Source organism: Hydra vulgaris, chromosome 08 (assembly GCF_038396675.1).
Source record: "Hydra vulgaris chromosome 08, alternate assembly HydraT2T_AEP".
In the NCBI taxonomy this organism is placed as follows: Eukaryota; Metazoa; Cnidaria; class Hydrozoa; order Anthoathecata; family Hydridae; genus Hydra; species Hydra vulgaris.
In genome coordinates, this window is record NC_088927.1 from 2227980 (window position 1) to 2250000 (window position 22021).

Here is a 22021-nt window from a genome sequence, read left to right on the forward strand (position 1 = left end):
AAACAATGTAATTAAAAAAAACTAAACACAAAACAAGTGTAATTAACAACTGAAACATGAAACAAGTGTACTTAGCAACTAAAACAGAGAACAAGTGAAATTGCATTTACGTTTACAGAACTAAAACACAGAACAAGAATAACTAACAACTAACAGAACAAGTGTAATTAACAAATAAAACACAGAAATAGTAGAAAACTATCGAGCTCCCAAATTAATTTAAAATTAATACTTTGGTAATCCAGCAACATTTAGGAAATGCTTTCATAATTTGCAATAATCTGGAAATACTTTGATGACCCAGGAAGAAAAAACGCTTTAATAATAAATATAAAATTTAAGAAAAGTTTATTATTTTTAAAACCTATTTACAGTATTGCTGTAACAATACAAGGAATACCTATTTTAACCTTAACAACTTTATAAAAATAAATTACGTGTATATTTACAAAAAAAATTTAAAAAGTAAAAGATTTTATGGCGAGTGATGACGAACTTGTGATGAGTGACTGATTTTGAAAAAAACATTTGTGAAGAGTGAATATTACTTTTTTTTCAAATTTTTAATTTTTTTTTTCTTTTTCTTCTTTTCCTTGGTCTTAGATGTTACGGACGCAGGTATAACACTTTTCGACGGAGAACTCAATCCTTTATAAGAAATAATATTGCATAATCTATTTAATAAAATAAATTTAATATTTAAAATCACAAAACCATTATAAAACATTTCTTAGAAGCATAAATAAGATTTACAATATTAGATACAAATATTCTATTAAAATATAGATTAATAATCTAACTATAGAATAATAATCTACTGAAACATAAATTACAAAAACACAGTAAAATTCGGTTAACTCACCATAATTTAGACAGGAGGTAGGATGGGATGTGAAAATCAATAGATATTGACTAATAGCATGACCGTCTATACAAACAGGCTTCGTAAACGCATAATCAAAGCCTGAGGCTGGGGGGGGGGGGGCAATAAAAAACAACAATAACTAAGGAAATGTTAAGTATAGCAGGAACATTTGCTCGTAAAAAAGTATTTAGGGTGCGTGAACTATTATTTTTTTTAATAATTAAAACTTATTAATTGCTACAAAGATTAAAAAAAATCATTCCTTAGCTATAAAACATTGTCTATAAAAATAAAACATAAAAAAACATTCCTTAGCTATAAGATCCAAAATCTTTTATAAAATACAATCAGAGAATGTCACAAAAAAAAATTATATAGGTATATTTTAAAACGCTAAGTTTAAAAAGTTATAAATTAAAAGTAAACTTAAAGTTTTGAAAATATTAATACATAAAGTTTTGAAAAAATAAATTTAATGTTTTGAAAAAAATCATCAATTGAACATATTTAGTAACACACAATAGGTTTGCTATGAAAGCTTCAAAACCTTTTGATGAGACTATTTAGATGACCTTGGTGCATATAAATTAGCATTAGGATGAAATAGCATGTTTCTTTTCCATATGAAAGTTAAAAGACTCTGAGATCAACATTAAAACATTGCAAAGTGACTTTCGGCAGACATTACTAACGATTTCATGAAACAACATATAAGTGAATATGTTTTACTGATTAACACTGTCATTTGGTATTTTCAAACCTCCACAATTAATTATATATATATATATATATATATATATATATATATATATATATATATATATATATATATATATATATACACATATATATATATATATATATATATATATATATATATATATATATACATATATATATATATATACATATATATATATATATATATATATATATATATATATATATATATATATATATATATATATATATTATTGCTCTGTTCTTTAAGAACATTGAGCACTCTATTTGTAAAATACACTAACATAATTTACATATATATATATATATATATATATATATATATATATATATATATATATATATATATATATATATATATATATATATATATATATATATATATATATATGTATGTATATGAAAAAATTCTGCAACAAAAATTTTGTAATAGGCTGCACCTGTCTCTGGTTAACTAAAATTGTCTGTTGCCTAGATTGCTAGTCGTTGTTCTGCTAATGTCCCAAAACTAAAATGATTGTCTAGCATCTTCTGAAATTGATGTAACTTCTCTATCTGGATCTTTATATTGAATATCAGCATACAGCCTTTTTTTTCATTGACAATTTTCCAGAACTTCATAAATATTTTGATAAAAGTAATGGTGTTGCCTGCTTCTTTTACGTTAATGTTAGATTTTAGAGCAATTGCACTTTTATCATAAAAGACTGACAGTAAAATATTTTAAATAGTGCTTGACTTACATGATTATCACATATTATAGCAGCCTCCATTTCGCTTTTTATTCCTTTTAAAACAAAATGAGTTTGTTCAAACAGAAATTTAGAATCAAGTTTACAAACTGGTAAAATTCTGCCAAGATAATGTGGTCCTCCAAAGTGACACTAATATAAAACTTAAAACCATAAATGTTAAAGAGTCTGGTTTATTCACTACTTTTACAAAAGTTGAGCCAGTATGGCAAGTTAAATATAATTTGATGTAGACTTTATCAATTAATTTTTTTTTTAGTTTTGAAAAAACTAAATTTAAAAACTCTGTATTCATTCGTTAGGAGGGAAATACTTGGAAGTTCATAATCTTTCGTATATCTTGAAATTGCAAAACATTCAATAGTTTTTGTATTTTTTTTCCAACCATAATAGAGCTAATATCATAAATGTGTTGCAAAAGATTCACTTATTTATTGGATTTTGTTAGATTAATCAAAAATGTAACAGTTTATGAAAACCTTGTTTTCAGATAGAGATTTGATTTTATGCTTAACCCCACCAAAGCATCCCTAAAAAGTAAGATCATTCTTGATCTCAAGAATAAATCTGACAATCAAAGAGTTTTCTTAAAAGTCTGTTGACTGAATGAATAGCAACTGTTCACCAGCTAAATACCATGTTACATTAACTGCACTAAATTTAATTTCATTATTTTGTAACTTCTGACATAATGAGCAATAAGTAAGTAAAGTAAATACAAAATAGTACAAATATAAAGTAAATACAAAATAGAACAAATAAGTAAATAAAGCATGCAATTTTATCAGCAGCTAAAAATATATCAAGATCATTTGGCATTGTGTTCCTTACTGATGAAGTTGTTTTAATGATTGTTATTAATGGCGGTGGAAGAGTAGGTATTAAACTAGGTTTAAAACATCTGAAAACTATTGTAGGATCACAAGGCCTTTTATGGCCAAATTCGGTTACTTTTGGATATCCAGATAAAAAGTGTCTTTTGCAAACAACTGTATCTTGACTGTCAGATATTGTTTTTTGCGATATATTTGTATATTCTCTTATGGTATAGTATTCATCTGGTAAATATATTCTTCTTTTTCATAAGGAAGCTGGAGAAATTTTTGTTTAATTTTCTCTTACCATCACGGTTTGTCACAACAATTTTTAGAAATTTTTCGCATATTTTTATATTAACTGCTTTTGTTTTTTTTTAATTAAATATCGTATAACTCCTTAAATTAAACATTGTATAACTCCTTAAATTAAACATCGTATAACTACTTGAATTAAACATCATATAACTCCTTGAATTAAACATCATATAACTGTCCTGTTAGTACAGACAGCTATAATTAATAGCCATTGAATAGTGATGATAAGTTTGATTAGATTTTGGTTTTGAGTTGAGTTGAATGAAGAGTGAGTTAAAACTAACTAAAAATAGCTACGGGGTAATTTGTAAAGTTTTTTAAATTATTTTTAATCACAAGAACTAAAAACTAGAATTTTTTATCGAGAAACATAAAACATTATGTTAGAAAAACTTTATTAAACATTTAATGATGGAGAGACTCGATTAAAATTTTTAAAAAGCTTAATTAAAGCTTTTTATTCTTAAAATTTACATTAACTCTTAAAATATTCATTTTACTTAACTCAACTTTTTATGACTGATCAATTCAATAGTATTTCGATATATCAAAAAAAAAAAAAAATATGGTCTGCTAGAAGTTTAAGTTAACATGTTTTCACTTTATTTAAAAAACAGCATTTATTCATACCATTTATCATTGTGTTTATTTCAGTGTCTTCTTCAGTTTCCCTAAAATAAAAAAAGTTTTTAGTACATGGTTTTTTATAAAAATCATAAAATAATTACACAATGTAACAAAAAAAAAATTTCTGTTTATCAAAGTTTTTTGATGTTTCTTAATTAATTTGAGTATGCTGAGTCTGAATATGACATTGGATTTTTTATTGCATCAATCGTTTGGTCGTAAAAAAAAAAAAATCAATTAAACATATAATTAATATAAATCGTTTTGCATTAGATTCTACTTTAGTCAATATAAAACATTTACTAATTCAAAAGTGTTATGTTATGTTACAAAACTTCATGTTACATCATGTTTCTTACATATATTACATAATGTTACATTATATTGTATTGTAACAGTCTCTCACAATCTCAAAAAACACTAAAAGTGAACAGTAGAACGAGGTTTTCTTTTATGAAGTTTCTCGTCATCGCGTATCAAACACCAGATGTAGTCACCCATCATAGCTGCATCCCATCTGCCCTGGTATCTTTTCTCCATTGCAAGAATATCCTGATGGAAACGTTCCCCGTGCTCTTCACTCACATCACCCAAATTTGGTCTGAAAAATTCCAAGTGTGAATGCAGGTAATGCAGCTTTATTGACATTCTGCATTTCATATCTGCGTACCGTACAATTAAGTTTTCCACTATCTCTTTGTAGTTATCACTCTTATTGTTGCCTAAAAAGCTATGAACAACATGTCTAAATGCAGTCCATGCTTCTTTTTCAACAGCAGACATTTTGTCCTCAAGCTCCTTACATGCCAACATAACTTTAATCTGTGGACCAACGAATATACCTGCTGAAATTTTTGCATCTGACACCTTTGGAAACATCTGCCGAATATGCTGGAATGCTGCACTATCTGGGTTTAATGCTTTGACAAATTGTTTGATAAGACCAAGTTTAATGTGAAGGGGTGGTAGTAAGATCTTTTCAACAGGTATCAGAGATTGATTAATAACATTGTGCAAACCAGGCTGTAAATGTTCTCTCACTGGCCACTCACGTCTTGTGAAGTGCTGGTTTGCAGCCCTGCTATCCCATAAACAAAGAAAACACGAGTACTTTGTGTATCCTCCTTGCAGACCGAGAAGAAATGCTAGCATCTTAAAGTCTCCACATACATCCCACTTGTAACTGTCGTAGTTGATTTTCTCAAGCAACAACTTCACGTTCTTATAGTCTTCCTTTAGATGAACGGAATGAGCTACTGGAATCGAAGGAAATCAGTTTCCGTTATGGAGCAAAACTGCCTTTAGACTTCTTGTTGAGCTGTCAATGAATAATCTCCACTCTTCAGGATTGTGAACAATGCCAATGTCATTGAAAAGACCACGAACGTCATGACAATAGCACAGTGATTCTGATACTACATAAAAGTATGCGAATGTTTCATGTCTTTTTCGGTATTTCGAGGTTCTGCAGCTTGGATCTAATAAATTCCATTCTTTCAAACGTGATGTCAGAAGTTCTGCATTTGATTTAGTGAGACCTAAATCTCGTACTAAGTCATCAAGTTCTTGTTGGATAGGGAAATGAGGTGAATCATTCGGTTCCCTGAAATCACAGTCATCATTGAGTTCATCCGGTGAGTCTACTTCAGAATGATATGCAGCTGCTTCTTCGGATTGAGGTGGAGTAGGAACAGGCAATTCATCACTGTGTGGAACTGGTCCAATAGAAGATGGTGTACTTGGATAAACTAGAGTCAGCCTATCTTTCGGTTTTTTATACTTTGAAATGTCAACAATGCAGAAAAAGCAGTCATCATGATGGTTCGTCGGTTCTCTCCATATTCTCGGAATCGCAAAGGGCATTGACTTTCGGATTCCACGCAGCCATCCTTCCAGAGTTGATCTGCAGCTACCACAACTGTAGTGTGGTGCCCACGATTTGTCCTGATCTCCCATAGCCATGCCAAAATAAGCATGATATGCAGTAAAGAATTTTGTACCACTGACAATCTTATGTTTAGCTTGTGTTGGACTAATATAGTAACCACAAACATAACAGAATGAGTCAGGACAAAGCTTGCAGGATCTACTAGACATATTCACCACTTCATGTAACAGTTGTAATTAGTTAAACTGAAAATAAACACACGAATATAGTTAAAATCAGCATATATATATAATGTTTTAATTGCATTACACATATACGAAAACTCCGAAATATACTTTATGCTTTTTCTCAGGAAATCTTGATGATAGAGAAAAACCAATGGTACCACTGAAATCAGCATACAAAAATTATGTAAGAAACATTAAAAAAATAACATAAACAAAAATGTTGTTACATGGTGTTATATAAACAATATACTTTAGCCTATCTTCTTCCAGCCTATCTACAATGGCATTCCTTTTTGATACTAACAACAAAATTGTTTCTAATAACTGATTTTCAAGTTGTTGTTCTTCTTTACTGCGCATGCTTTCTAAAAAAAGCGAAATATTTAACAATTTTTCTGGATTAAATAAAACATCAAAACAAATAGAGATTGCAGCTTTTTTAATGTTTGAGAAAGATAACTTTTAGACATGGAGCAAACTTCAAACTTGATTATGTTATTGCAATATTAATCAATGCTTTGCAGAAAACTGCAGTAATTGGAGCCTGGAAATAACAAAAATTTCAAAACTTTTCTCTTCTTTCTCAACCCCAAATGTACATTACATTTGGGGTTAAGAAAGAACTATTGAGAAAGAAATATAACCAGTTTAAAATAAGGTGTTGGAAATTATACATGGTCATAACTTGATGAATATTTAGTTTAAAAAATTTAATCTAAAATAAATTATTTTCTTCATTTTTGGAGAAAATAATAGATAGAGAGTAAGGGGAGGGAGAGGGGGACTACTCACAGGTAAACTAAAATTAATGCACTTTTTTGAAAAGCATTGTAACTTGATAAAGATCATACCCAAGTTTGCTCCATATCTGAAGGTATTCTTCCTCAAGCATCAAAAAAAGATGCAGTAATCCCTGATACATAATCGTACCTGGTTTTAAAATTAGCTGTCTCAATTGGAATTCCTTTTCCCTCTGTTGATTCAACAGTTGAATATCTTGTAACCTAGCAACAAATTAATAAACTAAAAAAATCAATTAATTTTTTGTTTGATGGATGTAATTGATATCCAAATATAAAAAAAATATAACTTAAATTATATATATTGATACTTATACCAATATATCTATCTACCTCTCTTTTTTGTTATATATATATATATATATATATATATATATATATATATATATATATATATATATATATATATAAATTATATATATACATATAAATTATATATATACATATAAATTATATATATATATAAATTATATAATATATATACAGTAGAATCTCTCTAATTCAAATTTTATTTATAAAAATAAAAGTTCGAATTAGGGAGATTTTCGAAATATTGAAAGTTGATTTTCCTTAAACGCATTTCACGGTGACTTGGCATTTAATTGAATTATGGAGGTTTTCGAATTAAGGAGATTTGAATTAGAGAGATTGTACTCTGTGTGTGTGTGTGTGTGTGTGTGTGTGTGTGTGTGTGTGTGTGTGTGTGTGTGTGTGTGTGTGTGTGTGTGTGTGTGTGTGTGTGTGTATATATATATATATATATATATATATATATATATATATATATATATATATATATATACACTATGGTGTATATAGATCAGTAAATAGTTTTGTTTATCTTTAAAGTATATGGCTTTTTCAGAAGAAGAAGGAAAAAATAAAGAATAACAAAAGAAAAGATTGGTGCCTGATTCCAAAACCTCAGTTGATGTTGCTGCATTTCTTCGCAGCACACTATGTGTTGCAAAACAGAAATAGGATTTTACTTATTTTGCTGAAAAAACTTTTTTCAGGGTTGACACTAAATCTTTATTTAGTGTATATATTACATAAGATAATTTCCAAATTTATTAAACTTTTTTGCATATTACTAAATAAATGATACGTTAAATGATTTTGTTTAAATAAATTGAATTTTTTTGAATTTTTTTTAATGAAAATACTAACTAGAAGTGTTAATTATTTTTTTCTTCTTTTTTTCTTTTTAAAGTCCAAATAATAAAGCAAGCATTTGATAGGTGGAAAAAGCATTTGAGAACATTATAAAAACTGAAACAATTCTATTTTCCTTAAATTATTAAAAAGACCTCAAAAGGTTGAGATTATTGATTATCAAAATGATGTAATAGTTGTTGTTTTTTTGAGAAAACTGATTTAACAAAAAGTATTAATTAATCATGAAATAGAAGAAAAACAAAAAATTGCAAACATGGCGATTAATAACAATTATTTCATTCAACTAAAAATCAGTCTCTAAAGTAAAACTTTACAAAAGTTTCAAAATTTAAAAACAGGTGAAAATATTATTTTTGTTAAAAAACATTTAATTTGGGTGATTAAAATTAATGTGAATTGTCTTAAATAAAAACAAATAACTTCATGCTTGTATTTACTACTTTAAGTTTCATGCTTACCTCAACCATCAGTTAATAAAAACATAATATTTTTTCATGTAAAAAATTCTAAATCTAAAATTTTAACATCTATTGTTTCAGATTTTTAAAATGGCTTTTTAATTGACTATTTAAATTTTTTTTTTTTAATTGACGATTAAGGTTTTTTTGTTGGTGTCAGCTCGCTTCATAAGTGAGAGATTCCGAGTTCGATTCCCACCATGTCCCTCATAGTACCGCGCTAAACTTGTTTCTCTGCACAGCTGCCTTGTTCGTCAAGCTTTATGTTTCCGAGTTATAGAGTTGGGAGAGGGTTATAACCATAAGTAGCCTCCTCATCTGTAGTGGCATTCTTAGCCTTGGGAGGTGAATAACAAAAAAAAAAAAAAAAAAAAAAAAAAAGGTTTATGATTATCTAAATAAAGTTTATTACCATGGCGACATTTTATAAATATGGTGACATTTTGATACAATTTCATATTTTATAATTAGGAATTTTTACTAATTTTTGTATGAAATTTTGAGTTTCTTGTGCAAGGAAAGTAAACATCTTTTTGATAAATTTTTGTGAGTTGAGATTTTTTTAATTATTGAGGGTGGGCACTATATTTGTTTTCCCTTAATATTTAACCATCTTTTTTTCCACTTTCCTTCTGATACCTATATAAACTTTACCAGTTTTTTTATGGGTAGATGCTACGCATTTATAAACTATGTTAGATATTTGACAGTTAACATTCAAGAAAAAATTGTTTTTTTGTCTACAATTGCATGCTAATATATATATATATATATATATATATATATATATATATATATATATATATATATATATATATATATATATATATATATATATATATATATATATATATATATATATATATAATGTAAAACGTAAAACATTCAAGAAGTGTTGTGTTTTTACTGTAAAACATTTGCAGAGCAAATACCGTTCTTTCAACCCTTTAATTACACTGCAACCACTTTAAAATGCTTATATTATGAACAAGTTGATAAATATATATATATATATATGTATATATGAAAATTAAAATTGCATATAACTTTTACATATAAATAAGCTCATTCTCTTTACGAAGCAGATTATTCTTCTTGTTCACCAATTGAAACCATTCTATGAGGTATGATTCTTCCTGTTCACCTAAGAATTCAAAGAACTTGTTACAGTTTGCAATATGAAATTTAAATCAATTCAAATAAAATCAAGATCAATGAGTCCAAGAAAATACTAAATGAGTTTAAAAACATATGCACCGACCATTTTGATTTACATTACATGACAGACATTTTACAAATTTCAAGTGCTTTTTTAAGAATAAAAAAAAGAAAGATAACTTTTTAAAGATATAGAAAATAATATGACAAAATCAAATTTTTGAAAAAAAGTTGATATTTGAACTCAAAAACATACTTAGCTAGATAGTTGTTTGAAAATATATTTAGCTACTGTTTGTGGTCATACCACAAATGGTAGCTAAAAAACGGTTGATGAACTGGCATTGGCCAATGCATTGACATTGGCCGATGCATCGCCATTGGCTAATAAGCCAAACCAAACTGGTGCGTAGACCTTATCTATGCAAATTGCATACCTAATATTATTATATTACCTTTATATACATACATTAAACCCAATCATTAGCCTCAATCAGCCTTTGCCATAGGCACATCACTACTGGGAGGTTATGGAAAAGACAGGTCAACATTTTTTACTGTTCAAAATTTTTTTTTGAAAGAGGCAAAGTTAGTAGAAAAGAGGAATCTGGTTGACAGAATAAAACTTAATAACAGCCTGGTAAGCAGCCTCAAAGATGGAATCAAGAGAAATTCAAAAATGTCAATGAGTATCATGGCCATTTTAGAGAGGACCGTCCCCAGGGTTGTTAAATACAACACAGAGGCTAAATCTTGTGCCAGAATCAAAAAATTTATGTTAACTGAAACTCTGAAGGCTAAGAGGCTAGAAAGAAGTACGGAAAAACACCAAATATTTTGTTTTTAGATTAAAAATATTTTACAGTGGATCCGGTCTCAAACAGAAAAACTGACAGGAAACTTTTAACCCAACACGTTCAGGATGACCCTGACCACATTAAAACAGTAAGTCATGCCAAGCGCCTTAGCCAAATTAAAATGTTGGGCCTGGTAGCATTACCAGCAGAAGGGTGCAAAAGATTATTTAAATCAAGTTTACAAGCCCTATGTGCTTACCTGGATATGTGGCAACTTCAAGAGTTGTGACAATTTTGATGGTAGATAGACAACATGTTTAAAAAGATATTTAGCTATAGTTACAGAATCAGTAGGCTTTCACTTTTAAGAACCCTGATTCTCCTAAAACATTACAATATTTTGTTTTACACCTTTTGTTCTAATAGTGTTTTTTATTTTACTATATTTATTAATTTGTTATATTTTTTTATATTTATTTGTGTTTTCTAAAACTATCAAATTAAAAATAGACTTATTTAAAAAGTATACCATTTTGACATTCCCTGAGTTTTTTCTCCATTTCAACTCCTTCCATTTCTAAAATCCCTTGAAGTTGTTCAATATGACTTAACTCATTTTCAATAATTTCAATTTTGCTCAAATTTTTTTTCAAAATTAGTTTATGCTCTGCAATATCTTCTTCAAAAGTAACAGGCGGTTTTGCTGGGCGTTCTGGTGCTTTTCGACGATTACTTTGTCTCAATGAAACTCTGCTTTGTCTTGATGAATCTATGTTTTTATTTACAGTAACGTTTTCTAAACCGGTTTCCTTTTCATTTGAACATTTAATAACATTTTGATCATGATCACATTTATCATTTTTTTTATAATTATTCTCAGTGTGGTTGATGTTCTTATCTGACTCCTGAATGTTTTGAGAAGGAACTGAAGAACCTAATACATTATCTATTATCGTCTTTACTCTCTCAACATTTTCATTCATAAGAGATTTTTCAGTATTTTTAGGGGGTGGATTTGGAGCTCTTTTTTTGACACTTGGAGCTTTAACAAATGTTTTATTATTTACGGAAAAGTTTGGACTTTCAGAAGATTCAGAAACACTTGTTGAATTACATGGAGAAAGCCTGGGGTCTGCAGTAGGGTGTGACACATTCTTTATATTTCTTACAGATGGTCTTGGAACTACAGTGGGTTTCTCATTTACGACACGCACAGGAGGGTTGGGTGCCATACGTTTCTTACTTGAATTTAATTGTGATCTAAATATGGTTGGTTTGTCAGGTTTTTTGGAAAAACCATCATTATTAACAGCCATAACTGCTTCATCTTCATCAGATGAACCACATAAGAATGGGTTAGAGTTATTAAGATTTTCTGAGTCACTAAGAAATGGATTAAGTGTTGCATCTGAACTGCTATTGACAAAATCATTTTCATACAAATTGTCAACTGAACCTAAAAAAGGATTAGAGCTACTAAGATTAGAATTTTCTGAAAAATCTTTTTCTGGTTCAGATGGTTTATCTGGTTCAGAATCAGAACTTTCAAATGGGTTGTTTGACTTTTCAGAACATTTAGAGCCTCTTAGTTTGTTATTTTTTTCGTCTTTATTTAAAATATTCTCAGTATTAACATAAATTAAATTATCAGTTTCAATGTTTTTGCTTTCATTTAAAAATACTTCTTCTTTTGTAGTCTTAAAATTACTTTCTAATTTTTTATTAGAATCCTCAAGTTCTTTAGAAGTCGATTTTATTTCAAAATAATTAATTTGTTCATAATCATTTTCTGATGGTTGGTCTTGAACCAAAGATTCGCAGTCTTGATTAGAAATAATGGCATTCTCTTTAAAACTGGTAATATTTTCATAATCATGGCAATTTGATTCATAAGATTCAGATGTTACTTCACAAGATGAGGCTGACCCAGCATTTGATGTAAATTCATTTTCTGCTGATTTCTGATTTAAAAATGATTCTTTGCGTGCACCTTTCTTTTTTTTTCTCAATACTAATTTCTTTTTATGATTTTTCATATCTGTGGTCTGTTCACAATCTCCTTTAAAAAATAACACGTTATCTGGCAATTTGATTGCCTGGCTGTCAACAATTTGCTCAGAATTTTCCTTAGCAGATAGAAAATTATCAGGTTTCTTTGGTGAGCTGGCTATGCCAGTGATATTTTCATAATTTTCTCCGAATGAATTTAAATTATCTTTTGATAGAGAAACTCCTAGGGTGGGTGATACACTTGAAATTTGGGTTTCTACATTTTTGTGGCATATAACTGATTCAGTCGCTTTTTCGTTAACATGAACTAAATTAGGTTCACTTTGGTTAAGTCTATTCATGTAAGCTGACAATTCCAAATGATGTTGATATGCAGGATTATTAAATTCTAGACTATTTTCTTCAATTTCTTTTTTTTTTAATATATTTGCTAAGTATGCTTTGGCTTTTGGGATTGAAGGTATTGTTGGCTGAAGAACATTTTCCCCTGGTTTAATTGAATAAGATTGATGACATTGAATATCAACAGGGGTAGACTGAGGACGAAGACCACGCCGAGTAAATACTTCATTTCTTCTAAAAGGTGAAACATTTATTTCTTTCTCGTCTTCTTTTAAGCATTCTGCACTCTTTGAATTGTCAGTAAATTCAATCACTTCTTTAGGTTTCTCAACTAAAAAAAAAAGGTGTAAAAAGAACATTTAAAACAGCATCAATTATTACAAACAAACCATTTAAAACAATTACCAATCAAATTGTTATAAATTGTTATATGACTTTATGTCATGTATATTTTATGTCATAGATTGTTATATGATACATTATTGTCATACATTATACATATCAGAAGACTTCTGATACCTTTATATATATACTAATCATTTCCTTGCATTAATAATCAATTATTCATCATTATGCCAGTAATTATGCTTTCTTTATTTCACTTTTTACCTGTGTGCATTTTGTGAATTTATATGATAGAGATAATTTAATAATAAAATTTTGTTTTTTGAACAAAAATAGTTTCATTGATCAAATGCGATTAACCATATTTATTAAATCCAATCCAATGACAAATCTAATTAAACAACTTATCAAGCAACCAATCAAATTGAACGTACTGACTTATATTTTATATCAATCTATCCAATCAAGTCAACTAATATAATTTGTATATATATATAATAGGTACCAGCAATTTTTGCTATTAAGTTGCTTTAAGCTGGAGTAGATGGTTTATAGGAAAACAAGAGTTATCTCAAAAATAAAAAAAATCTAAAATTAACTAGAAGCGATCATATTTGAAAGATAAATTGGAAAAAATCAGCATAAACAAACGGTTTTAAAGACACCATTTTTTGTAGAATTATAAAGAAATGCGTCATTAAAAATAAGTAAACAAACAGAACAAAAACATTCCAGCGGCAGTTTATTACTTTTTCTGCATTTTCTTAAAGTTTTCAAGCTAAAAAGATAAATGTTTTTTTTTTAACTTAAAAAGAAAAATTTATGAAATTCTTTTTTTGTTAACTGTCTATATAAACCCAAATGAGTTGCAACATTTAAAACCATCTTTTTTTATGTTCTATTTACATAAGTTCATCTAACTATATGGCTTTTATGTAAACCTACACATTTTTATAGTACCCAAACATGTCAAAAAAATTATAAAAATTAAAAATTTGATTATTTACATTTCATTATATATGAAAACACGAGGGAAAATGTTTTACATAAAAACTTGTTTTAAAAATTCATTAATTATAATTCACTCTAGTTTATATTTCGTAATGAATTATAGGTAAAAAAACTAAATTAAAATAAGATTGATTTAGGAAGCGACTTTCAAATTTTGCCCATTATAGTTTTATGGTCTAATTAAGGTATTCCCGCTTGAAGCAACTGATTTGTCTAAAAAAAATTTTGTAAATCGCTGGTGCCTAATATGTAACTTAGTCACCAAGTCTCACACACAAAAAAATTCTCACACAAAAAAAAGTCTCACACAAAAAAAATTCTCTCACAAAAAAGTCTCTCACAAAAGTCAAAAATTCTCTCACAAAAATTCTCTCACAAAAATTCTCTCACAAAAAAGTCTCACACAAAAAAAATTCTCTCACAAAAAAAAGTCTAACACAAAAAAAAAGTCTCACAAAAAAAAAAATTATTTCACCTCAAACTAAATTTAGGAAAACAAAGAAATTAGCTGCCATACCTTTTCCAAAAGAATGTTTTTCACAACAAAAATGTTTATCTTCACTCAACTTGTAGGTTGTAGACTTTAATAAATTTCCACATACATTGCATTTAAAACACACTCTGTGAAATATAAAACCTTCAACTACCACTTTTTCCATAAGATAAACTACTTTCCCACATGAAAAACAGTATGATGCATTTAATTGTTTTTCTGTATATGTCTAAATAAAAATAACATTTTAAGTATTATATATTAATCAGTGTATTTTGATAACAGAACCAAGTCTATACACTCCCAGAAGCCAGCTTTTACATAGTAAAACATTTTTTTATAAATTATTTGATAAGCTGTTACATACATACATACATACATACATACATACATACATACATATATATATATATATATATATATATATATATATATACATATATATATATATATGTATGTATATGTATATATATGTATAAAACACAAACGTTGACATAAGAGGCCACTGCACAGAGAAACAAGTTGTTTAAATAAATATAGAAATATTTCTGGGAAAATATCAGCTCAATTGGAGATAACTCAACAAAGTCATAGATTTCATATCTTTTAATATTAGGCAACATTTTTTTATTTTTATCTCAATTACATAATTTTCGAATTCAGTTGTTTAGGGCTAACGTATTAGGAAATCTTATTTATACTTCTTTGTGCAGACTGCAGATGTCTATACTATTAGACACACATATTTAATATAAAGTTTATTTCTATAAAATTAGAATTTTTAAAAAATTTAGAAACATAAGAAAAATTAAAACAATAATAAAAATTGGAAGTAAAATTTTAATATGGTTTTAATAAGTTTAATACATATGAATACTTTAATAGTTTCTCATTTACTTTATTTTAGGTTCTGATGAAGCTTAGACTACAGAAAGAAAAAATCTTGATTTGAACAACCATTTGCACAATCAACACTTTGTGCAACTAAAGATTTAATGACGAGGGCAACTCTGATAGCACTTCAATTATTTTGAATACATAATTAAAAAAACTTAGGGTTTGAGGTTTGTCTCTCAGTGACGAATTTTTATAATTTTTTTTAGTTAGTAAACGTTGTTTTTTTTGTTGCTGCGCACTTTTGTGCACCAACTAAATAAAGTTCTGCACTTGGACCAAAGTCATAGCGCAGAATGTGCACTGCACATAGACTGTTACAACTGAAGGGGTTGCGCCTACGGCTGTAACAGTCCATTAACAGGCTGTAACTATTCTGTTAATGGAGTGTACAGATTGACTAAGTAAGATTTAGGCGCAGTTGATTTTACAATCAACATATAGATACATCAACTGAGAGTCGTGGTTTGGTCAGAAAAATCTTTTCTAGATTTAAAACTTAAAAAAGAAAAATGTTGTGTCACAAAATCGGAGATTTCCCCTCTCCTTCAAGGTACTGTTTGCAGGAAGTAGCTCCTTTAAATTTCTCCAAGTCAGGTCAGATTTAGGATCATCACAATCACTGACTTGAAGAGTGTGCTTTTTTAGGCAAAGGCTAGGAGAAATAAACTCCAACTTAAAAATACCCTGACTTGGGGCTCTTGGTTGAGTAAAGGCTAGAGATGGTGTCTTAATAAAAATACTCATTTTGGGCAGATGTTAACTGCATCCAGCTAGTGTCTTGAGAGAGGTCTCCTAGGCAAAGACTTTACGAGTAAGCATAATAATTTTGCTAACCAGCCTGGAACCCCTTCTTTATCTATTAGGCTGGCCTCTATTTATATGAAGTTACCTGTTGCACTCTTATCAAAACAGCCCCACACCTTCACACTACATCCATCATGTTTTACAGTCAATAATGCCCTTGTCATTAGCAATAATCAAACAAAAATAAAAATAAAATTACTTTTTGAACATTTGTTGGTCGTTTTTCAACAGGTAAACTATGAGACCATTCATTTGGTCGCTTCCTTGAAGAACGAGATGACTCACCTAAATATAAAACTACAAATAAAGAAACAAAAAAATGTTTTAGAAGAGATTTTAGGAAAAAAAATGTTAAACATATACAATAGTTACTGTATTTTAGTGTTACTTCTAGCATTTACCTCTAGCACATTGTGCATATTTTTACCAGAGGTAACAAGATATCTTCAATATGCCTTGAATATGCACTTCAATAATATATTGTTATTAAGGCTGAATTTATCAAGGTCATGTAATTGTATTGAAATCATTTTTTTAGCAGAATATTTATCAAGATGCTCTCTGAATATTAAAGTTGTGTATTCAAGTTGAAACTCCATACAAATTACAAGCAGTTACGTGCTGGCTCCAAACAGCTCATGCGGAGTTTTAAAAGTATCAATATTATAAATACCTTTATAATATTGATACTTTTATACTACTGATACTAAAATTAATATATACCAAGTTTTATTCGAAATAAAAGTTTGCCTGATAACTTTTAAAACTAGAAATTCTTTAACTTTTGTTAACAAAAAATGCGTGCATTACTATTTTAAAACAAGAAAGTCGATTGCTTGATAATTAAATTGGCATTTGGGTTTTACAAAACATTTAAAAATTAGATTCTTTTTTTTCTTTAATTGTTTAAAAAAATTTCATGCTTTGAAATCGCCTTTTTAAATCACCTTTTACCTAATAAATTGGTATTTCTATTAATTTCTTTTGTTTAGGGAGCTTTACCTTTTAAAATCTTTATCTATTTAAATAGATTTTTTAAAATAATAAATAATAGATTAATTTTTTTTCTTTTTCTAAAGATAGATTCAATAGTAAAACTTTTTAGATAAGTAACTTTTATTGTTTTAAAATTATTTCGACCGCATAAAAAGGTTCAATTCTATTTTTACTTATCAATTATATAATATGCAGTGGTTGGCAAAACAAACAATAATTAAATTTAAAACTAAATGGATTTAATGATAAAATGTTATAATTGAAAAATCTTTTTAATTTTCAAGAATTTTTTATTAATACTTAAAAATTAGCGTCATGATTTCTCTTAGTTAAATGATTTGAGGAACACAAATTTCCCATCTGACCATCGCTATCTTAACATAACCCTTGACACAGTTTCTTTAATTTATTAAATAATCAATAGTTTAATCCGAATAATGTGATAATGTAATAATAAACATTTTTCATTCATTCATTTTAGTTAATGTAATAATAAATATTTTTCACAACTACTTTTGAGGCTGATGTTAGACATTTTATTGTGCAAAATATTATTATACAAAAGCTCAAGGTGTTAAACTTTAAATCAGATAATTAAAGAATTTAATTTGTAAAAGAATAAAAAAAAATTATTTGTTGAACATTTAAAGAATATAACAAATTAATTATTTTTCCAAAAGACTAATACAGGTCTTGTTTTATATAAAAAATGCTTAATGCAATAGCCTAATGTGAATTTAGCGTCATAAAATTCTCTTTATTTTTTTAATTTTTAAAGACATCATCTTAATAACTAATAATTAATAACTCTTTTAAATTACTGCAATAATATTAATGACTGCAAAATGAATTAAATGTTATTTAACTTCTTTTTTATTATACTATATATTCTTTTTATTATACTATATTTTACTATAAGGGAATGTTTACATTTTTTTTTTTAATATTAAATAATTAGATTTAATACTACATTTTTATAAAATATTTGATATTAAAAATTTCTTTCTTTTCTCGAAATTTGCATAAATGAATTAAAATATGTTAAATTTTTGAATTTTTAAATGATTATTTCTTAATTTTCAGATTGTGGCTTTGCAACTACAAATGATTTTTTATTTTAAAAAAAATTAGCAAGTAACAAATAAATTTATTTACTTTATTTATTAAAGAATTTATTTACTTTATTTATTAAAAATTATTATTTTACTAATGATTTTGTTGTGAAAGCAAAGATTATTTATTCAAATATCATTTATTAAAATAATATTGCTGTATATATCATTTATTAAAAAATAATCACTGCTATTTAACTTGCTTTTTTTTAAAAAAAAAGTTTAACTTAACATTTTGTGCTAATTTTTGATGCAGCGGTTTAAAATTTAATTTTGAGTAAAAAAAAAATGTTTAGGAGTGAAAGCTGAAAAAACAATTTCAATAAAAATGAGCTTTTTTTTTAAAGAACATATACAATTTAAATATTTAACAATATTTAGTAATATTTTCAAATAAATTTGACAGTTATGTTAAACCCAAGCATTAACTTTAATTTTAATAAACTTAAATATATTTTTTAAATCAAAATTAAATTATACATTTTTTAAATCAAAATTAAATTATATACTTTTGTTTTTATAAGAATAAAGTTATATAATTTTATTAAATTAGTTTTAAATTAAATCATATATTTTTTATCAGACTTAAATTATATTATTATGATCTTTGCCTCTTAAAGCTTAAAGTACAAGCGTTTTTCAAGCGAAAAAATCAATCATTACAATAAAACAAAAACAAAATATAAATAAACTTTTAATTTTATTTGAGTTTTTTTTATTAGTAAATACCGCTTATATCTAACATAATTGTCATTTAAACTTTTGTAACAAATATTTTTACATAAACATCATTCAAAAGCTAATGTCATATTAATTACTTCTTTTATCTTATTGCTTATAAAATAATTTAAAAGTTAAAAAATGATAAAAAATTGCTAAACCAAAACCGCTTACTGCTTACGTAAAATAGCTTAAGGCGTACATAAATAGCTCTACGCGTAACGCTTTAAAACAATGCCTGTAATATATATATATATATATATATATATATATATATATATATATATATATATACTTCTATAGTTTAGATCTTGAATTTACTGTTTGTGGTAAAAAGATAAATATAGTCTAAGATAAATGATTACAAGGACTTTTATCACATGATTTGTTTCATTACTTTTGTGACTTTGTTATCAATGCAAAATAAAAGTTGATTTTATCTTAAGTTTATTTTCAATTACTACAACTTTATTTATTTTTTATTTATAACTTTACTTTTACTTTGGACCAATCTCAGTATTGTTTTATACAATGTTTGCAGTTCACATTAATTAAATAATAACTGCAAAAATAGCACCGATTTCTGGCAATTACTTTGACTCCTGCCCTAATGACTTGATAGTCTTAAGCCTTGTCTATTTAATTTTATTCAAAAGATGATAAAAAAATATTTTTTTCAAAATGTTTTATAGTTTTGTTACATTTGAATTTATTTTCATTATTGACTTCAAAACATTAAACGCTAAACTTTTTAAAGTTTTGGAATAAACACAGAAGTGTTTAGAAGTGTTTTGGAAGTTTAAGTTAAGTTATTAAATAAAGATAACATATGTAAATTAGCAATTAAAGAAATAATATAACAAAAAAAAAAAAAAAAAAAAAAACTTAAATTTATTATTTTATTATTTTGGTAACTAAATCTTGATCAAACTTGAAACAAACAAAAAATTTAGATTGTAGAATAAAGCACACGGGATTAATGAGGATGTATAAATAAGAGTGTATCAATAAGGATGTATCAACAAGGATATATAAACAAGGATATCTCAACAAAGATGTATCAACAAGGATGTTTCCAATAAGGATATGTCAATAAGGATGTATCAATAAGGATGTATCAACAAAGAATGTAACAACAAGGATGTATCAACAAAGGATGTATCAGCAAAGGATGTATCAACAAGGATGTATCAACAATGATGTATCAACAAAGGATGTATCAACAAGAATGTTTCAACAAGGATGTAACAACAAGGATGTATCAACAATGATGTATCAACAAAGGATGTATCAACAAGAATGTTTTAACAAGGATGTAACAACAAGGATGTATCAACAATGATGTATCAATAAAGGATGTATCAACAAGAATGTTTCAACAAGGATGTAACAACAAGGATGTATCATCATTTTATTCCTATTAGTTTAAATAAGTTATGAAAAAACAAGTGATAATACTGAAATATTTCATATTATTCCGAAAAACTAAAATAACAAAAAGATTTCATTAAACATTAAAAAAAAGATATTTTTTGATTTAAAAATTCTGATGAGATGTTATTTTTGAGTGATCAAGTATTAGAGAGACAATGCATGAATCTGATTTTTTTTAGTAGACCTAAGATAATGTAGTTATATACAATTGAAACCTTTCTTTAGAGATTTTAAGTGATAGCCTCTATTTTAACTCCAAAAATCAATTATTTATACATAGCCTTTTTTTGAATTGCTTGAGCAAAAATCTATCAGGGGGTTCCTAATTTTAAGAAAAATAATTATCAAGATATATGCCGAAGTTGCTTTGTTGTGACCTCAGAATCAGGGATGCGGAGTCCCAAAAAGGACTCCGGATTTGAAAGTCACAAAAAGATTACTTTATCCTAGTTTTTGGTATCCAGGAGCTCTAAAAATATAAATAAGTTTATGGGCTACTAATAGGAAAAAAATTAAGACTTTTAGGTTAGAGGAACAATCGTTTTTTGAGCCTGGAGTCCTTAGGTATAATGGCAGCAAGGACTCCGGAACTCCAGGACTCCGGGCTCAAAAACAATAAGTTAAAAGTCATTAAATCTCATGAATTTTTTTATTATAGCAGATAATAAGTCAACAAACATGTTTAGAGCTTCTGAACACTTGAGACTTGGAAAAAGTAGAGATATAAAGCCGGAGTCCTTTTGGGACTCCGCATCCCTGCTCAGAATATCATTAAAATGCTGAATCAGCATTATTTCAACTGTCTGTCTCTTATTAACTGATGTGTATTTTTAGTGAAAAATTTTTGCAGTTCTCATTTGTTTAATAAAGACTGCAAATGATGCAAAAAAAAAAAAAAATTCTGAAACATAAGTGTGATGAAATTTTTTTCCAATGATTTTGTATGGAATGATTCAAGACTATTTCTCATAAAACGTTATTGCAATTCGAATGATGACGTTTAAAAGTTTAAAAATTACCTGGCATTTTATCTTTGAAATAGTTATAATATTGCGATAAATATGTCATGACACTTAATCTATCTGGAACACTCATTTTAACCATGTCTTCAACATCCAATAAAGCAGGGATATCAAATTGTTCTTCTGCAATACGAAATGCCTATAATTAAAAATAAAAAAATAACAAAAGTTGTTTTACAAACAGTTATATACTTTTTTATATACCTAATT

General features: G+C 27.1%; 1 protein-coding gene across 1 annotated transcript in view; it reads right to left on the reverse strand.

Moving 5' to 3' along the window:
* Positions 1-336: 336 nt before the first annotated feature.
* LOC100202236 (MICAL-like protein 1) overlaps positions 337-22021 on the reverse strand; it is a 22896-nt gene continuing 1211 nt past the window's right edge. Inside the window, exons 3-11 of the mRNA XM_065802275.1 lie at positions 21809-21950; positions 16727-16812; positions 14851-15055; positions 11155-13308; positions 9724-9814; positions 7164-7237; positions 6484-6598; positions 4122-4162; positions 337-648 (exon numbers count right to left, since the gene is read on the reverse strand). Coding sequence (XP_065658347.1) covers positions 545-648; positions 4122-4162; positions 6484-6598; positions 7164-7237; positions 9724-9814; positions 11155-13308; positions 14851-15055; positions 16727-16812; positions 21809-21950 — 3012 coding nt within the window. The 3' untranslated portion in view covers positions 337-544. The remainder of the gene's footprint in view (positions 649-4121; positions 4163-6483; positions 6599-7163; positions 7238-9723; positions 9815-11154; positions 13309-14850; positions 15056-16726; positions 16813-21808; positions 21951-22021) is intronic.